Raw genomic sequence first — 17,067 nt, 5'->3', positions numbered from 1 at the left:
CCTTTCCACAAATTGCACAGTTGACGTTAATGGTCATGTCTGTTCTTGTTAGATGACTACAGGATTCTGGTGGACATGCGTTGGAACAAGCAGTACCTGGACATTCTGGCTAACACGTGCAACTTTGAGGACGAGGAGAGGTACATGGAGTTCATGGAGGCTCTCAACGCAGTGGCCAACAGGTATGCGTTCGGCTGTGTCCCATATTGGACCCTATTCCCTATATAGTGCACTGCTTTTTTTTTTTTCACCGGGGCATATTGGGCTCCGGTCAAAACTAGTGCCTTTTTATATATATATATATATATATATATATATATGGAGCCATTTTGGATTCGACCTCTGTCCGGTAGTCTGGATGTTTAGCGACTGGGTTTACATCGGTGACTGTGGTTGCTGGGTAACCTGGGTGTGATGTGCGTCTTAACAGGATCATACTGTTGATGGACAGAGAGGAGAGGGCTGCGGTGGGGAGCTGTGCGATCAAGACATCAGCACACAACAGTGCGTTGAGGCTGGCCACTGCTTTCTCCAAAGGTACAGCTTCGTCTGTACAGTACACCATGTTGAACATATACTTAGTCAAGTATATAGTATTTCAGGGGGGGGGGGATTGTGGTAATAGGAAGGTTTTAATATTGATGGTGTTTTGTTTTGACCGTTAAAGGGACGGTGGACATTGGTCGTCTGCCTCACCCAGTGCTGATGCACCTGCGCTCCTTCTTTGACCTGTGGGACACCTTCACGCTGCAGGCCGTGCAGACTGGACAACCCTACATATCTGACCACCTCATGTTCGAGGTCCGTCGTAACACCGTCGTAGTCATTGCAGTTGCATTTGAGTTTCTCTCATTCAGCAACCGTCGTCAACCTTGGCTTAACTTGTGTGTGTGTGTGTCGCGTGTCCACCATGGAATGAAATAGAAAGATAGTAATACATTGGATCTATGGTGTCCACAGATCCTGCAGCTGCTGCAGTGGAGAGACCGGTTCTGGCAGGTGTGTAACTCGCTGCCTGCCGACTCCCAGGGAGTGTCGGTCCTGTCGCTGCACTGGCAGTGGGTCCAGAAACACCTCATCCTTCGGCTGCCACAGCTGCTACTGGGAGATGGCACCCATGAGTGAGTGACGCCTTCCTTTTTTTACCCAGGAGTCAGCGTTAGAATCCTCCGATGGACTTTCTGGACATTTAGAATCAAACACATTGGCAGTAAAAGTTGTCGCGTCGCCTGTTCCCTACATCGTCCACTACTTTTGACCAGAGTCAGCGTAGTAATAACGGTCATTGGGGAGGGGGACTTTGTGTTTTCTGGCTGCAATGTAATGACTGACGACAACCCTGTGCTGCCCTGCTGTTCCAGTGGTCAGCGGGAGCTCCAGACGGTGTCAGCTGCCATCCAGACCGTCCTGTCCACCTCTGTTACCGTGGCCACCGCCCTGAAGGGGATCCAGAAGACCCTGGGGAAACCCCTTCCATTCAAGGTACAGAGGAAGAGCGAGAGCATTCAATCCACTATGACAAACACCTTTACACTGCCCTAACTGTTATTGGCAGTCAAGTGGAGTAGAGGTGCTAACTGAAGTTGAACTCTCCATTCTAAAACCAAAAAAAACATCTAGGATTTATTGTGAAAGTTAAAACATTGCGTAACGGTATTTGTCGGATACCTTCATCGGGTAGAGTTCATGGAGATCGTCCATGTTATATGATGCTGTCTCCCTCTCCATCTCCCACAGCTGGAGTCTGTGGCTGAGTGTGCTTCCCAGCTGAGGGTCCTGAGCAGGGCCCTGGACGTGGGTGACCTGAGGCTGGACAACACAGCCTCCCTGTGGAGACAGGAGCTGGTCCGCCTGCAGGGAGCAGCTCTGGGCCTGGACACCAAGGAAAGACTGCTCGAAGCCTGGGGCCTGGTCCTGCTAGCCAACAACCAGCTAGAGCCCCAGAACTCCGGTAACCTGGTGCTACAGAGTGAAGTGTCTGTGTGTCGATCTGACAGTGTTTGCATCAACTATTCATTATTCCATTCTATTCTGGCCCCAGGTGTCCTAGAGAGGCTGGTGTCGTGCGTCCAGCAGCAGCAGGATCACATGACCTCGTGCGGCCTTCTGGAGGTACGCCCCTCCTCCATGCACGACGAGGGGGACCAGGGGGACAGCGCCCCTCCCTGTAGAGAGGTGCTACAGCAGCTCAGCCGCAGGGCCCAGCTCTGGCCTCTCATGGAGGAGCTGGCCGTCCTCAACCAGCTCCGGCTCAGCACCGACCTGCTGCAGCTGGCTCTCACACAGGGGTAAGAGAACGGCCAAACTGGCTCAATGGAGGAAGTACACTTCATGACGGATGGAGGATTATCTTGCTTTACTGAATCGGATTTTGAATCATGCCTGAAAGTATGTAGCGTTTCAAATGTGTCATCTCTGGCATATTAGAAACCTCACACAAAAGCAGCAACAATGCCATCAAAAATACGGTTGTCGTGTCACGTAGTTGTATCGATAACTAGCTAGTGTTGACTTTTGCCCACAGGGACAGGGAGTCCGAGGACAGCCTGCGTCGTGAGGTCTCCCAACACCTGCGCTTCTGTCTCCAGTCCACCCCCATGAACGTCAGCCAGCTCCAGCCTCTCTGGTTCCTCCTCAGCAGTGACCGGGTCAGTGGTTCAACCAGTTTACCCTCAGTATGATTGATTTATCGTGTTGTTGTATTGTCCTTCAAGAGGACATCCCGGTACCTGTGCCTCAAACAGAACAGAAGATGTGGTTTTGTGTCATGCGTTGTTGACTGTTTGTGCCTGCCTGCATTTCCCCTCCCAGCCTGTGGAGGAGCTGCAGTTTGTGTGGTGTGATCTGCTGTCAGAGGCCCTGTGGGCCCTGTGGAGCAGCAGTGTGACCGCTGACCCCGAGCGCTGGCTGAAGTGGGACCCCCTGTGTCCTGAGGGCCAGATGATATCATCCAAGTCACCTCTGGGACCTGAAAAAATGGTAGCTAATGTAACATGTATGATATTAGAGAGGCTCACAGCTTGCCAAAACAATCTCAATGTGTGTTGATGTCAATGATGTTGGTTTGATTTGTGCATCAGGATTTGGACCCATTTACATCACTGAATTTAATTCCATTTCCTGCCATTCTGATTCCAATATGTTAATTCTTAACCTTCTTACTTCTTAACCTCAGTTGTAACACATACAGAGCCGGCTGGAGGATGAGATTTAGTTAATTATTTAATTGGATTTGGGTTTTCCATAAATGAGGCGTTCACTCACTCTCCTTGCGTCACCTCTAGGGTCCTGACATGCTGAGCAAAGCTGTGTGGTCCAGATGCATGTCAGGGGTTCTTAGCAGCAGCGAGACAGGGGGACGTTGGGACCCCACGGGGACGTCCCTCCTGTCCTCGTCCCGGGTCACCCTGGGGGAGTGGAGGGAGAGGACCGAGCAGCTCCAAGACGTCACCGCCGTGCTGTGGGACAACATGGCTGTCCCGGCCCTGGCCGAGTTCAGGTACACGCGCTGGAGAAAGACGCATGCACCTCAGGCTTCTAGAGAGGAATCATATAGAACGCTGACACTATCAATAGGAAAACTCCTTACCCTACCTATATCAAGAGTGGTGCACGCAATCTGTGGTTTTGGTGCATATCTACAAGGCCGCTATTAATATCCATTTGACTCGGCTAGAGGATCTCTGTCTCACCCTCTCTCTGTTGGTTCTCTCAGGAGTACTGACCTGCGGCTGCAGGGTGTGGTGCTGCGCAGGCAGCTACAGTCCCTGTCAGAGCTGCTCCCCCCAGGGCTGCAGGAGGGCTACACCGAGACCTGCGAGAGCCTGGTGGAGGACCAGGACCCTCTGGTAGCTGCCCAGGAGGTCCAGACCGCCCTCAGGGACTTCCTGCCCCCCAACCTGCTCCCCGAAGGCCTGCTGGACGCCCTCCTCACCTGCCTGCAGCAGTTTGTCCAGAACAGGGTCCAGGGCTCCATCCGCGTCCAGGGCTTCAGCCAGCTGGTCCGCTCCGGGGTCTTCTGGGTCAACATGGGCCTGCTGCAGATTAAGACCTGGACCCCACAGACCATCTTCGACCCGGCCGTGAAGAGGGCCTACAAGCTGGACTACGCCCAGGAGGAGGTGGGCCACTGTCAATGCAGCATTCTCTTAATCCTTTCAACCTTGTGGAGTGTAGTAATGACAGGAGATATTAAGTCTCTGGTCTTTCTTAACATTGGAGTTGAGTGTCATTCTCTTCCCCTATATGTGACGTTCACAGTGTCCCTTCCTTTTCTTTCCCAGCTGGCTTTGCTGCAGGAGGAGTGGCGAGGACGCAGTCTGTCCTCTCAGCTGCTGACCGGAGTTGAGCTGGAGGAGAGCAGCACCACCGACGGCTTCCAGCATCCTCGCATCAGGTGAACAACCGTCCGCAGTATCAGAACTCAACGTGTCCACAGACACCATGGCAATATATTATGCATTTGGCCACAGATAGTTCTGGTTTTTGCCAGATTGGGGTCTTTTTAAACGTGATTGTCTCTGTTTTCGCAGGTACCTGTGGATCCGTATGCAGCAGTTGAAGGAGCAGATAGCAGAGCTCTCCAGGAAGCAGGCCTGCAGGCCCAACGAGCCCCAGTACGGCAGGCTGTTCCAGGAGCTGCAGCACTACCTCTGCAGCATCGGCCAGCCGGCCGCTGTGGAAGACATGCTCTCCCACCTGCTGAAAGCCCTCCAGGGGAGCGGCCTCAAATTCAGGTCGGGGACTCAGGGCCTGCTGAAGGAGGAGGCTGTGTGGCAGGCATCGCAGCACCGCTTCGCCCAGAGGCTGGTGGAGGAGTACCCGCTGTACCCTGACGTGGTGGGGCCCCTGAGGACCGCCATCCTCCAGCTCCGGCACGGCATGAGGCTGGTGGCATCCCAGGTGGACTCCTCCCTAACCCCCATTCCTGGCCTGCCCAAGCTGGTGTCCTGCCTACTGGCCTTCCCTTCCATCTCCCCCAGCCTGCCCTCTTACCTGGCCAGGGCAGACTACCTGTGCTCCAGGGGCTGCATGGATGTTCTGAGGGGCCTAGGGAAGCTCTTGCCCCAGCCGGACCCAGATCACGTGGTCCCAGAGCCAGGGACGTTACTCCTGAACGCTCTGCTGTACCTGCAGTGTCACGCCCTCTCCACAGGCCAGCTCAGCCAGGACACACTCAAACTCTTCAGACACATCTGTCAGGTGGGCGTCACAACTTTTGATTGGATAACATTGGATGTCGACTTTTTGATTGGCATTTGTTGATCTTATTGATTGATAGTCAGGTGGACCAACCAGTGTTCATGTTGTTTGTCATGCGGTATGTCCAGGCTCTGGTGAACGAGTGGGACGAGCAGGAAAGACGTACGCGGGAGAGAGAGCAGCTCGAGGCCAGTCTGTACCGTCACCGCAGCAGACTCCACGGAACGGGCCTGAGCGAGGACGAGCAAGAGGAGAGAGACTTCCGACGCTGCTTCCCCCAGTTTAACAAGGTACAGTCACTTCAGGGCTAGCCAATGGATCCAATGTCATCTCTCTTTAGTTTGTTACATTTCACTATCACCTAGTCAACTTTTGCAACCGTAAACAACCTGCCTCTCTAACCCTCTCTCACTTTCTCTTCTGTCTCTCTCACTTTCTCTTCTGTCTCTCTCACTTTCTCTCATCTCTCCCTCTCTCACTTTCTCTTCTGTCTCTCTCTCTCCTCAGGACTTTTCTGACATCACTGCCCAGCCCAGTCTGGAAGGACCGGCAGACAGGGGAGAGCCAGAGGAGGAGGAAGTGACAGAAGATCCCAGCGACGCTGGCTGCCTGTCTCCAGCCTGTATGAACACTGTGGTACAGGTCCATCAACGCCTCTGTCTGGGCTACACCCAATCACTGTGGTACCAGGCCAGTGCTCCAGCCAATCACAGCAGAGATCACATCCGAGCTCTGGTCTCCTCCTATCAGACCACAGCCCCTGTGATGTCACGCTTCTACCATCTCATGGGTGGGTAGTACATTTAGTCACGCCATGTCTATATTTATATCTACACAATTACGCAAAAGCTGAGCCCTGCCTACAGGCATGTTATCCTATGATTTAACTGAATCCTGCTCTTCTCTTTAGAATATTTCCATAAATCTACTGTTTGCTGTGTTAAGACATTATGACTTTTGTCTAAAATGGCATTTCCCCCATCGTGGCCCTCAGACTCTGAGATGGACCAGCAGATGACAGGCACCCAGCTGCTCCTCAGCGCCCTGCTCCAGAACACTGTCCAGGGGACCCCGGGGCCCGAGGGCCTGACCCTCCAGCCAGACGGGCCCTATGACTTCTACCAGCAGCCCAACATGAGCGAGGCCCGCCTGTGTCTGCCTGTACTGGAACAGCTGGCCCTGGCTGTCAGACAGAGGCTGGAGGAGTGGCCCGAGCACCCTGCCCTAGTGCAGGTAAAGAGCCATGAGTGGCCCAGGCTATGGGCTTATAAGTGTCTCGTATCTCATATCCTCTAGTAAGGGTTCACTGATCTTAGTAGTTAAGTGCTATTTTTAAATGAATGTTACTTAATCCACTTAATTCCCGTGCGGAACATAAGGCTTTCACGAGAGAGAAATTGAACATTGAAGACATGATAGATCAGACGCATAGTATATAAAGGCGTGAGATCTGTAGAAAGACGGAGTGGCTGTGGAATGTGCCGGGTGGACGGGAGATCAAAGGATTGCTCTACGGGAAGCAGATGAACATCTGTGGATAAGGCGAAGGAGGGGTTGAGGTCAGATCCCCTGAAGGGAGTAAAACGGGTTTTACTACCCTCTTCCTGTTTAACCATAAGATGTAAGGATTGGAGAGAAGGAGGAGTGTCTTTAAGTGGGATATATATATATATATATATACCTGTGACGGTGAGAAATGTCTGGTTGTCTGAATTACAGCTGTCACGACCCTTTCGGGAAGAATTCAACTTGGTTAAGCTTCTCTAGTGTCCGTGAGATATTCACTCTGATAAAATAAGAACCTGACAGTAAGCATTCAGGTGTTTAGTGTTGCTGAGCGCGCGTCTGTCTCTCTGTTCCAGTTGACGGTGGTGATGGAGAGGATCATGGGCTTCAGTCTGGCCAGCCCACTGGCCAAGTTCCTCAACGGCCTGGAGATCCTGCTCAGCAAAGCCCAGGTGCGTCCTCCTGCCACTACTGCTGTTACGCTCCCTCTCTTAGCCTGGCCCTAGATCCAGTATGTTTGTGCTGTCGTGACCATAGGAGTTGGCAAGACCGTACAAACAGACCTGTGACCAGGCTATCCAGCGGCGGCAGGTAGCCTAGCAGTTTAAGAGCGTTGGGCCAGTAACCGAAAGGTCGCTGGTTTGAATCCCCGAGCCGACTGGGCTCCATACCCACTCCCCAAATGTCTCCCTATAGCCCTGAGCCCTAGTCATAAGTAGTGCCTTGTAAAGGCAATAGGGTGCCATTTGGGACATATCTCCCTATAATGGCCCTAACCCTGTTCTAACTTCACCCCCTTTGCCCTCCTCAGGACTGGGAGAACAACGCCAGCCGCAAGGTTTCTCTGAGGAGGGAGTTGGAGCCTGTCACTAACCTCATCATCCAGTGGCGCAAACTGGAGCTCAAGTAAGGCACAGAAACAGCAGGCAGGGTTATACTCCTGGTTATGATACTGTTACCTTTTTTTTCACGTGTATAATAACATTTTCTGTTGGAGTTATTGTAGTGTAGACGTGGTGAGAAATTAGCATGCTTTTTGACATGGTGAAAAATGGATCCGGTTTCCCACAACCCGCTAGACTTTTTAAGGCCTTTCTATTTTCTTTCTTTCTACGCCTCAACAGCTGTTGGTCCAGCAGTCTGGACAACGCCTTGAAGCGTCACACAGAGAGATCCACCAAGCACTGGTTCTCCCTCTACCAGCTGGTTGAGAGGTACCTGGAGGAGCAGAGGATGGACACCAGCACAGGTACCTATTGCACATCCATGAAAATGTTGGGTCACATTCATAAGGTACCGAACGGAAGTAAACGGACTAAAACAGGAAGGGACTACCTGGACCTGTCCAATAAGAGAGAAATGTTTCTCGATGCGTTTTCCATTGCATGCCCTAATGAACACTGGAGTATTAGCCAGCTAACTCTCCCTGTCCTCTGTTGTCTCCAGTAGAGGGCGATCTGTCTCTGGAGAGTCTGTCCCTGTCCACGGTGTCGTCCACGCTGCAGGCCTTCATGGAGGGTTCCACTCTAGGGGAGTACCACACTCGGCTGGCCATGCTGCTCAGCTTCCACTGCCACCTCCTCCTGGCCCCCAGCCAGCACGGAAAAGGTGGGACCCAACCCAGCGTCACCTCGCACACTTTACACACAGTAGTCTGCGCCAAGTCGGTTGACTTGGTGTTCACCGTTTTCAAACGTGCAGATGTAGTCCTGACTAGGAACTCCTTCCTGCTTTCACAGAACCTCTCTGCAGTCTCCTATGGAATCTGCACAAGTACTACACGCAGTTCTCAGAATGCATCCAGACCAAAGTCACTCAGCTCCGCCAGCCCATTGAGAAGGAGCTCAAGGACTTTGTGAAGATCTCCAAGTGGAATGACGTCAGTTTCTGGTCCATCAAACAGTCGGTGGACAAGACCCATCGGTAAGACTGCCTGTTAATGAAAGATCCTCATGTTCTTGTTTTATTTAAAAAAAAATGACCGTTAAACCGTACCATTTGAAGCTTGATCACAATCCAGTCAATACATGACAATGTCCACCACTCTTATGGTTTCCCAGCACCCTGTTCAAGTTCGTGAAGAAGTTTGAGGCAGCGCTGAGCGGGCCGTGCGCCCCGGCACTGATGGAGCAGGGCGGCAGTGCCAGCCTGGACAGTGTGGATGCCAACCAAGAGAACACCCCGCTGCACAGGCTTCACCATGCCCTGAAGAACGCCCTACCTGGCAAGGCCAGAGACCTACAGGTGCAGTACAAACCACCCTCTAGCCACAATCACTCTCATCTGACACAAAAACATTATTGTTCTGACTCATAAAATGACAGTTTGGACCAGTATCGTTATCCATTCTTATGTTGGCAATGACTGTGCTTGTGTGTTGTGTGTGTGTGTGTTACAGAGTGAGTCCCCAGAGGAGGGCTTGGTAGGTGTGGAGCCCTCATCTCTGCAGGGCCGTCTTCCCCTCCTCACCAGGAAGATGAGGAAGATGTGTGTGACCCTGGTGAAGAAGAACCCCCTGCCCGAGCTCTCTGAGGACCTGGACGTCTTCACCGGTAAGAGCCGGAGAAAAACTATGGCCTCACAAGTTTTAGATGAGAAACGTCTGCTTGTACCGCCTCGTTGAGAATCTATCACAAAAACAAAAGATATCAAAGGTTTTGGATGAGAAATGTTTGCTTAAGTTCTACTGCCTCGGATTAGATTGTTGAAAAAGTCCCTTAATGATTGTAGTTTTGACTAAGGTATTTGTGTTTTTTATTTCAGGGGAGATCATCAGCAACCTGCGCGACCTCCAGAGCCTCACGATCGACCTGAAAGCTGAGAAGGAGAAGCAGAAGTCCGAGGTCAAACACATCCTCCAGCAGAAGCAGAGAGCTCTGTCTGACCTCTTCAAGATGCTGGCTGAGATCGGTGACTCCCTCTACATAGACTTTGTATCCCAAGTACATCTTATGTCAGTGTGGTAGAACACTGATACTGTACAGTATTTTATGACCGGAGTTTTACTGACGGTGCTGCTGTCTTCGTGCAGGTCTGTCCTACCGTAAGGGCCTGAACTGGAACAGGACAGCGGACTCAGAGGAGACCCTGTGTCTGCAGCCGCTGGAGCTGCAGACCGCCCTGGCAGCAGTCAGGACCCAGGAGCAGGCCGAGAACAGGTAAGACAAGACGCTCCCACCTGAAATATTACACTCTGAATAGCTGTGCAGTACGTCTTTGAATAGCTGTGCGGTACGTCTTTGAATAGCTGTGCGGTACGTCTTTGAATAGCTGTGCGGTACGTCTTTGAATAGCTGTGCGGTACGTCTTTGAATAGCTGTGCGTGCGTACGCTCTTTGAATAGCTGTGCGGTACGTCTTTGAATAGCTGTGCGGTACGTCTTTGAATAGCTGTGCGGTACGTCTTTGAATAGCTGTGCGGCATGCGTCTATGAATAGCTGTGCGGTACGTCTATGAATAGCTGTGCGTGCACGCTCTTTGAATAGCTGTGCGGTACGTCTTTGAATAGCTGTGCGGTACGTCTTTGAATAGCTGTGCGGTACGTCTTTGAATAGCTGTGCGGTACGTCTTTGAATAGCTGTGCGGTACGTCTATGAATAGCTGTGCGGTACGTCTTTGAATAGCTGTGCGGTACGTCTTTGAATAGCTGTGCGGTACGTCTTTGAATAGCTGTGCGGTACGTCTTTGAATAGCTGTGCGGTACGTCTTTGAATAGCTGTGCGGTACGTCACGGAGTACCTGGTTGACTGTGGCATGGAACTGTGTCTGTTTTCAGTTTGTTTACTGAGATGAGCGCTGCGTGGGACGGCTGTCAGAAGTACTTCTACCGCTCGTGGGCCCGCAGAACGGCCATGATGACTGCTCTCCAGAGCGCTGCTAAGGTGAAAGACTGAAATGGAATGACCGACAGATTGACTTCATTGCAACTGCGATATATTGGTTATTTTGTGTGTTCTAAATGGGGCCTAAACCACTGAGTTACGTGCCAAATGATAGGATATCCATGGCCTTAACGGCGTCTGAACAACTGTGACGTAGTTTGAACTGTGTGTGTGTGTGTGTGTGTTCCAGGAGCTGGGGATTGGGAACATTGATCGATGCCGAGGCTTCTCCTCCCACCTGTTCAAGCTGCTGCTCAGACAGAGGCGACGCCTGGCCAAGCTCACGGAGCAGTGGGTCCACCACAGGTGAACCTTAACGTCTAACCTATGACCTTACACCTCAGAGCTTACATTTTGGATAGAGGATCTGTGTATCTCATAGTATGGTTGTGTCCAAAATGGCACCCTGTTCCCTACATGGCACCTTATTCCGCATAGGGCCCTGGTCAAAAGCAGCGCACTATATAGGGTTCTATTTGGGAGACAACTTGAGTATCTCTATCTGTAGTTGTCCTTCTAACACTCCTTTTGGCTTGTTTCCCCTCTAACACATGCAGGAGGCTAACAGTCAGTGTTCAGGGCATCCAGGCTCACCTCCGGGCCCACAATGAGGACGCTGGTGGCCTTCCCCCCCAGGCGTCTCTCCAGGGCTGGGTGATCAAGGCCCAGGGCCTGTCGGTGCAGTGTGTCACCCTCCTCCAACAGCTCTCCTGGCTGCTGCAGTGTTGCCCTGAGGGCCCCCATCAGACTGACGGGTCAGGCGGGCAGAGGGAGCCCACCCTGAGGTACCCGTCCCCCCTGGCGTCTCAGAGGAAGCCCCCTGGGTGTCTGCTCAGGAGGGGAGACCCGGCCTGGAGCCAGCTGAGCCAGCGGGTGGCGGACATGTTGGGTCAAACCCAGAGCCTGAAGGAGGAGCTGGATGCAGTGGCACTGCAGTCCACACAGGGGGCGCTGCACTCCTGGTAAGGCCTAGGAGCACAAGATAGCATTAGGAATACTGATAGTACTAAACAGGAACTTAACACAGATAAGACTATTAAGCTTTGTCTTTCCTCCACATCTCCCCAGGAGCCACTTCTCTGTGTGTTGCTCGGGCTATGACCGGCTGGGTTCCGTGACGGCACAAATGCCCGCGGTGGAGCAGCTGTTCACCACCCCCGAGGGCACGGCCGACACCCAGCCTGGCCTGACCCGGGGCTTGCAGTACGTCAGAGGAGAGGTGGAGGCCGCCCTGACGGAGTTCACCACCTGGAAGACCCAGCTGCTCTCCCTGGGCCACGGACACACAGGTGAAAACAGACCGATCATGCTTAGTTAATCAATCAGTCGCATGTATATTATAATGCCCGTTTCTAAAAAAAAGTATATTCCATTGGTATTACACTGGTGTTAAAATTGTATCACAGTGTTATTGCATTGTTAAAATAATTTTCCCTCCACCTCTCCCCCCCCTCCCCAGATTACCAGCAAACATTCCGCTCAGAGTTCTCTGCTGAACTTGAAAAGGCCATCAACGCTGTGCTGGTTGCCGTGCAGACCCTGGTGAAGAGGAGGGAGGGGGAGCAGCAGGGAGAACAGCAGACAGACACCAAGAGAGGTGAGGAGAGACCCCCTGCTGTCTTCCTCCAATAACACACCTGGGTCATATTCACTAGGCACCAAACAGACTGAAACTGGGAGGGGCTTTACTTTGTGTCCTTGTGTGATTATTACTGGAGACCTGTAGGAGAACTGTCTAAAAAGCGACCCAGGCAAGCCAGAGTGAGACTGGGCCAAGATGTATTAACGTGATCAATCCTAGGGTTCTGTAAAGTGTGTTGATCATTGATTGGGAATGGGGATGTCATTTCCTGTCGTATCTGTTCCAGAAGGTGAGGAGGAGGCGCCCCAGGAGGACCTGCTGAAGCCTGGTCACCTGAGCCGCCTGCTGGAGGAGGAGTTAGGAGCAGAGGTGGCGTCTCTCTCGCTGGGGGAGGTCAGCGACACGCTGGAACAGCTAGTGGAGAGACTCCGGGTCCACCGAGACTCCTGTTCATCTCACCAGCTCCAGGTGGGTGCAGTCACACAGCATATACTGTAGCCTATACCGCCCTCTAGTGTAGTGGAGATATAATACTAAAACGCAACGGTTCTGTAAGGTAGCCAACCATGTCAAAGTCGCCACAGGAGATCATTATTTCTTTCTCCTGAGGTTTTCTGAACGATGATGTCCTGTCGTTTTCAGATTGCTTTGTTCGTGATATTCATACGTCACCGTTGACCTTCTGTTTTACTGCTTTGTCCCGTGTGCTGTGTTTTTAGGAGCTGAGTGAGGCGTGCAGGCTGCTGGCGCGTCTGGAGCCCATGCTGGGGCTGTACTCAGAGCTGGTACGCTATTACCTGGCCGTGTCACTGGGAGCCCACAGGAGCACTGGGAAACTGCTCTCTGTCCTGGCCGGCATCTTCACTGAGCTAGCCCAGAAGGTACTGTATCCATTCTACTGGGATCTGCTTTAAAACATACTATAAGGTTCTTTGTGAAACTTTAAAAAAAAAAAATGTAAGTAGTGAAAAACATTAGGACAAACTGTAGTTTCAGTACCTGTTTATTCCTACTGTTGGGGTAAGTTACCTACGCTGCAACGGTGCCTACAGTACAGCTGCTTTTTTCCCTTGTTGATTGTCCTGTTGTCTTGTCCTGCAGGGCTTCTGTCTACCCCAGGAGCTGATGGAGGGAGGGGACGGAGAGGGGGCCACAGAGTTCCATGACTATGAGGGCGGTGGCATCGGAGAGGGAGAGGGCACCAAAGACGTCAGCGACAAGATCGAGAATGAAGAGCAGGTGACGCCTACAAGAATGACAATAAAATGCAGACACTATAAGATCTATGTTTTTTGACTAGCGTTGCTCATGAAAGGCCGAATCCCAACTTCCACTAAAGTCTAATTTCACTTAGTCTCCCACTGACATCAATACATGACTAAGTAAAAACAATATACTTGGTGAGAGTTGGGATTCACCCCAAAGGTTATAACGTTTCGCTAGCTAAAATTGTTCCGTTTCTGTCGTAGGTGGAGGACACGTTCCAGGAAGGCCAGGAGAAGGAGGAGGAGGAGCCTGACAAGAAGAACATTGAGGAGGAGGACAACGCCATCGAGATGTCCGAGGACTTTGACGGCCAGATGCATGATGGAGACCAGCAAGAGCCAGGTGGGACGACAGACCTCTTTAACGCACAGCCTCGTGGCAGTATGAACTTTCACCTGGGTCATGTTCATTAGGCAGCAACGGGAGAAAATAGACTGAAACATTAAGGGACTACCTCCAATTTGTCCAATTAAAATGCTCATTTTCATTGTCTGTTGCAAAACAGTTTTCTGTTTCATGCCCTAATAAACCCAACCCTGGTCTCACATCGCAAAGCGCTCTTGGTTATTCCTTTTCAGGTGAAGATGATGAGGAGGAGTCTGACAAAGAGGAGGATGAAGATCTGGATAAGAAGATGGGTGACCTGGGCGAGGGCCAGACGGACACGCTGGATGAGAGGATGTGGGGTGATGATGAGGATGACGAAGAAGAGGAGGGCAGTGACGAGGAGGAGTCAGGCCAAGGAATGGACCAGGTACTGGGAGAAAGAATTTGATTAAACTGTTCACATATCTGACAGCGAGTGCGGTATCTACCACTTGCGACCAGTCAGCATGCTACTGTATTCGTTGTTTAGTAATTGTTCTTCTGTTTGTCTTCAGGGGGAATCGGAACTGGTCGCCAAGGACGACAACCTGGATGCAGCCGACCCCAAAAAAGACAAGAACAAAGACGACAAAGACCAACAGTTGGACGAGGAGGAAAAGGACAAGATCCACGAACAAGGGGACGAGGTACGCTTTAACTAGGAAACGATGTTTACTTCGAAAGACCAGTAGTTTGGTCAAACTATCCCTGGCTGTGTGATGAGCATGCGGCCACTAAATCTCAGGCTGTAGTTGGGTGTGTGTTTTAGCAGGACTGCCAGACCGTATCTGATTGAGTTTTTCTGTTTGTGTGTTCCAGCGGGAGTTTGATGAGAACGAGGTGGACCCGTACCACGGGAAGCAGGAGGAGAAGCCTGACACAGAGGCCATGGACCTGCCTGATGAACTCAACCTGGACCAGGAGGAGGAGCAGGTTGGGGACGAGGAGGAGGGAGAGGGAGAAGGTGAGGCTTCAGCAAGGGTCACGGGTCAACAGGGGAGGAGAGGAACATACCTGGGTTCAAATATTATTTGTCTTCTTTCAAATACTTTCAGTGTTTGAGTGCCAGGTAGGCAGGGTTTGCACTTTGGGACTATTCCATTGGGTCCATTGTGCCAGGCAAGCTTAAATAAAGCCCCCCCATGCAGTCTCTGTAATTGTATTTTTAAATCATCACTTTGTCTAATAAATTACTGTGTTTATGTAATGAAAATAACTCCAATATATATTTCCCTGATCCTCCTTTGGTCCTTGAAATGCTCAGTCTGATTGTGTGGGCTTCAGGAAACACATTTGAAGATATTTACATACACATCCCTGATTGGCTGATAGGTGTAGAGCCCACCCCCTTACCCAGATGAACAGTCATTGGTCTATTATAATCAGATCACATTGTGACAGGATGTGGGCCAAAAGTTCCAACCCACCCGAACAGGCTGAAATTCCTGGCATTTGTTTCCAAATAGATCTTACACAAAAATGGCATTATCAATTTCAGAGTTATTTTGACCTCCGCGTGGAAATATCTTTAATAAAACAGGACAATCGTGTTTTTAACTTTACTGCCCCTTGAAGCGCAGCTAAATAATTAGAAAGATAATAAATACTATTTGAGAGGAACAGGTGGAGACGCCACAGAACCAGTGTCTGACAATTGTTTATTTCCTCCAGAGGAAAACCCGTTCGACATTGACGCGAAGCCCATGGAGCTGGACGAGAAGGAGGGAGCAGAGAAAGATGAGGAGGGAGGAGCGGAGGAGATGGCTGAAGATCAGACAGACAAACAAGGAGAGGAGGAAGGCCAGGAACCCAAGACTGAGGAGGAAGAGGGAGGTGGAGGAGAACAAACAGAGGAGGACAAAGAGGCGGCCGAGGAGGATGAGGAGGAGAAGGACGAAGGACGGGAGGCAGGGAAAGAGGAGGACATGGCCATCCCTGCAAACGAAGGCCAGAAACCAAAGGTTGTTTGACTTGCCTTTTCGTGCACATTGGGGATTCAGATGTACCTAGAACGATTGTTTTGCTAGTCGGGTGTTTAACACCTTTCTTCGTCATTGCCCACAGGAGGAGGAAGAGGAGGGTACGGGTGAGGATGAGGAGCAGCCAGCGTCGGCAGAGAGGAAGGAGCACAACACGGACGGTCAGACGGGAGAGGAGAACGTCCAGAGTGAGACGGCCGTGGAGCTGGCAGGAGAACCATCCGAGAGAGACCAAGCTAAAGAGGTACACGCCCACCTCACCCAACCCATTTACAGCCCGTGTAAATGTCTAAATCCACACATTTGACCCTCTTGTGTTGTTGTGTTGTTGTCCAGGAGCACGGTAGCGGAGCGGCTGATGCCAGTCAGTCAGTGGGACACGAATCCAAACTCATGGCAAGGATGTCCTCTCAGAAACGGAGCCAGAGCAAGACACAGGTATGTCTGGTCAACGAATCAAACTCATTCCACGGTGGGCCGAGTGCCTGCGGGTTTTCGCTCCTCCCTTGTACTTGATTGACAAATTAAGGTCACTGATTACTAAAGAACTCCCCTCACCTGGTTGTCTGGGTCTTAATTGAAAGGAAAAAACTAAAACCCACAGACACTCGGGCCCTCCGTGGAATGGGTTTGCTCTGCACTGTGTTCTTGAGTTGAAGTGAGACCGAAACATTTCAAAACGGGCTCAAATTCCGTTTTTTTGTGTTTTAAGATGAGCAATATATTTCCAAATGGGTTCTAATTCCAAATTGGCTGTTCCAGAGCTTCAAGAGGAAGCCTGGGCAGGCGGACAACGAGCGCTCGACGGGCGACTACAACGAGCGCATCAGCAAGCGCCTGCGAACAGCGGAGAGCAGTACGGAGAAGACGCAGGAGAGCAACCAGACTGAGGCCCGGCGGGAGTCGGACCTGTACGAGCACATCAAACAGGGAGAGACCGCCTACGACACGCAGACATACGGTGAAGCAGCAACACACCACAGAACACTGAGCTGCACAGATACCCATACCGCGGAGTTCGCTTCACACTTTTATCATCGTCGGAAGACGTTCTAAAACCATGGCCTCTTGACATGTTACAGATGTTGCCAGTGCAGACCAGCAGAAACCAGCCGGAGCCCCCCAAGAGGAGGACCAAGAGGATGAGGACATTGCTATGGATACAGAGGAGCAGGAAGAGGACCTGCAGGCTGTTGAGGCCCAGGAGTTGAAGCCAGAGAAGCTGGAGTCGAACAGAACGTCCCAGAAAGGTGCTCCAGCCATCTACTCATGTCATGTGTGTGTG

At 51.4% G+C, this 17,067-nt stretch overlaps 1 protein-coding gene across 3 annotated transcripts in view; it reads left to right on the top strand.

Annotated features, from left to right (window-relative positions):
* LOC106607713 (midasin) overlaps positions 1 to 17,067 on the top strand; it is a 43,799-nt gene that overhangs the window by 22,505 nt on the left and 4,227 nt on the right. Inside the window, exons 51-92 of one of the 3 annotated variants that reach the window (XM_045720768.1) lie at positions 53 to 182; positions 431 to 537; positions 668 to 801; positions 961 to 1,121; positions 1,362 to 1,482; positions 1,738 to 1,951; positions 2,042 to 2,288; positions 2,525 to 2,648; positions 2,812 to 2,979; positions 3,285 to 3,499; positions 3,716 to 4,121; positions 4,284 to 4,396; positions 4,533 to 5,202; positions 5,331 to 5,492; positions 5,710 to 5,992; positions 6,197 to 6,435; positions 7,065 to 7,160; positions 7,520 to 7,614; positions 7,833 to 7,957; positions 8,158 to 8,316; positions 8,448 to 8,631; positions 8,769 to 8,952; positions 9,107 to 9,260; positions 9,472 to 9,618; positions 9,740 to 9,866; positions 10,484 to 10,589; positions 10,780 to 10,895; positions 11,147 to 11,551; positions 11,658 to 11,878; positions 12,049 to 12,186; positions 12,458 to 12,639; positions 12,891 to 13,052; positions 13,273 to 13,410; positions 13,641 to 13,779; positions 14,016 to 14,191; positions 14,319 to 14,450; positions 14,623 to 14,767; positions 15,475 to 15,764; positions 15,868 to 16,026; positions 16,119 to 16,220; positions 16,545 to 16,743; positions 16,865 to 17,032. In XM_045720768.1, coding sequence (XP_045576724.1) covers positions 53 to 182; positions 431 to 537; positions 668 to 801; positions 961 to 1,121; positions 1,362 to 1,482; positions 1,738 to 1,951; positions 2,042 to 2,288; positions 2,525 to 2,648; positions 2,812 to 2,979; positions 3,285 to 3,499; positions 3,716 to 4,121; positions 4,284 to 4,396; positions 4,533 to 5,202; positions 5,331 to 5,492; positions 5,710 to 5,992; positions 6,197 to 6,435; positions 7,065 to 7,160; positions 7,520 to 7,614; positions 7,833 to 7,957; positions 8,158 to 8,316; positions 8,448 to 8,631; positions 8,769 to 8,952; positions 9,107 to 9,260; positions 9,472 to 9,618; positions 9,740 to 9,866; positions 10,484 to 10,589; positions 10,780 to 10,895; positions 11,147 to 11,551; positions 11,658 to 11,878; positions 12,049 to 12,186; positions 12,458 to 12,639; positions 12,891 to 13,052; positions 13,273 to 13,410; positions 13,641 to 13,779; positions 14,016 to 14,191; positions 14,319 to 14,450; positions 14,623 to 14,767; positions 15,475 to 15,764; positions 15,868 to 16,026; positions 16,119 to 16,220; positions 16,545 to 16,743; positions 16,865 to 17,032 — 7,743 coding nt within the window. Of the gene's footprint in view, positions 1 to 52; positions 183 to 430; positions 538 to 667; positions 802 to 960; positions 1,122 to 1,361; positions 1,483 to 1,737; positions 1,952 to 2,041; positions 2,289 to 2,524; positions 2,649 to 2,811; positions 2,980 to 3,284; positions 3,500 to 3,715; positions 4,122 to 4,283; positions 4,397 to 4,532; positions 5,203 to 5,330; positions 5,493 to 5,709; positions 5,993 to 6,196; positions 6,436 to 7,064; positions 7,161 to 7,519; positions 7,615 to 7,832; positions 7,958 to 8,154; positions 8,317 to 8,447; positions 8,632 to 8,768; positions 8,953 to 9,106; positions 9,261 to 9,471; positions 9,619 to 9,739; positions 9,867 to 10,483; positions 10,590 to 10,779; positions 10,896 to 11,146; positions 11,552 to 11,657; positions 11,879 to 12,048; positions 12,187 to 12,457; positions 12,640 to 12,890; positions 13,053 to 13,272; positions 13,411 to 13,640; positions 13,780 to 14,015; positions 14,192 to 14,318; positions 14,451 to 14,622; positions 14,768 to 15,474; positions 15,765 to 15,867; positions 16,027 to 16,118; positions 16,221 to 16,544; positions 16,744 to 16,864; positions 17,033 to 17,067 lie in introns of all 3 variants that reach the window. The other 2 variants (XM_014204961.2, XM_014204960.2) reach the window with 2 other exon arrangements.

This window comes from Salmo salar, chromosome ssa06 (assembly GCF_905237065.1).
Source record: "Salmo salar chromosome ssa06, Ssal_v3.1, whole genome shotgun sequence".
NCBI classification, from domain to species: domain Eukaryota; kingdom Metazoa; phylum Chordata; class Actinopteri; order Salmoniformes; family Salmonidae; genus Salmo; species Salmo salar.
The sequence above is the reverse complement of the archived record's forward strand: the minus strand, read 5'-3'. Positions and strand labels throughout refer to the sequence as shown.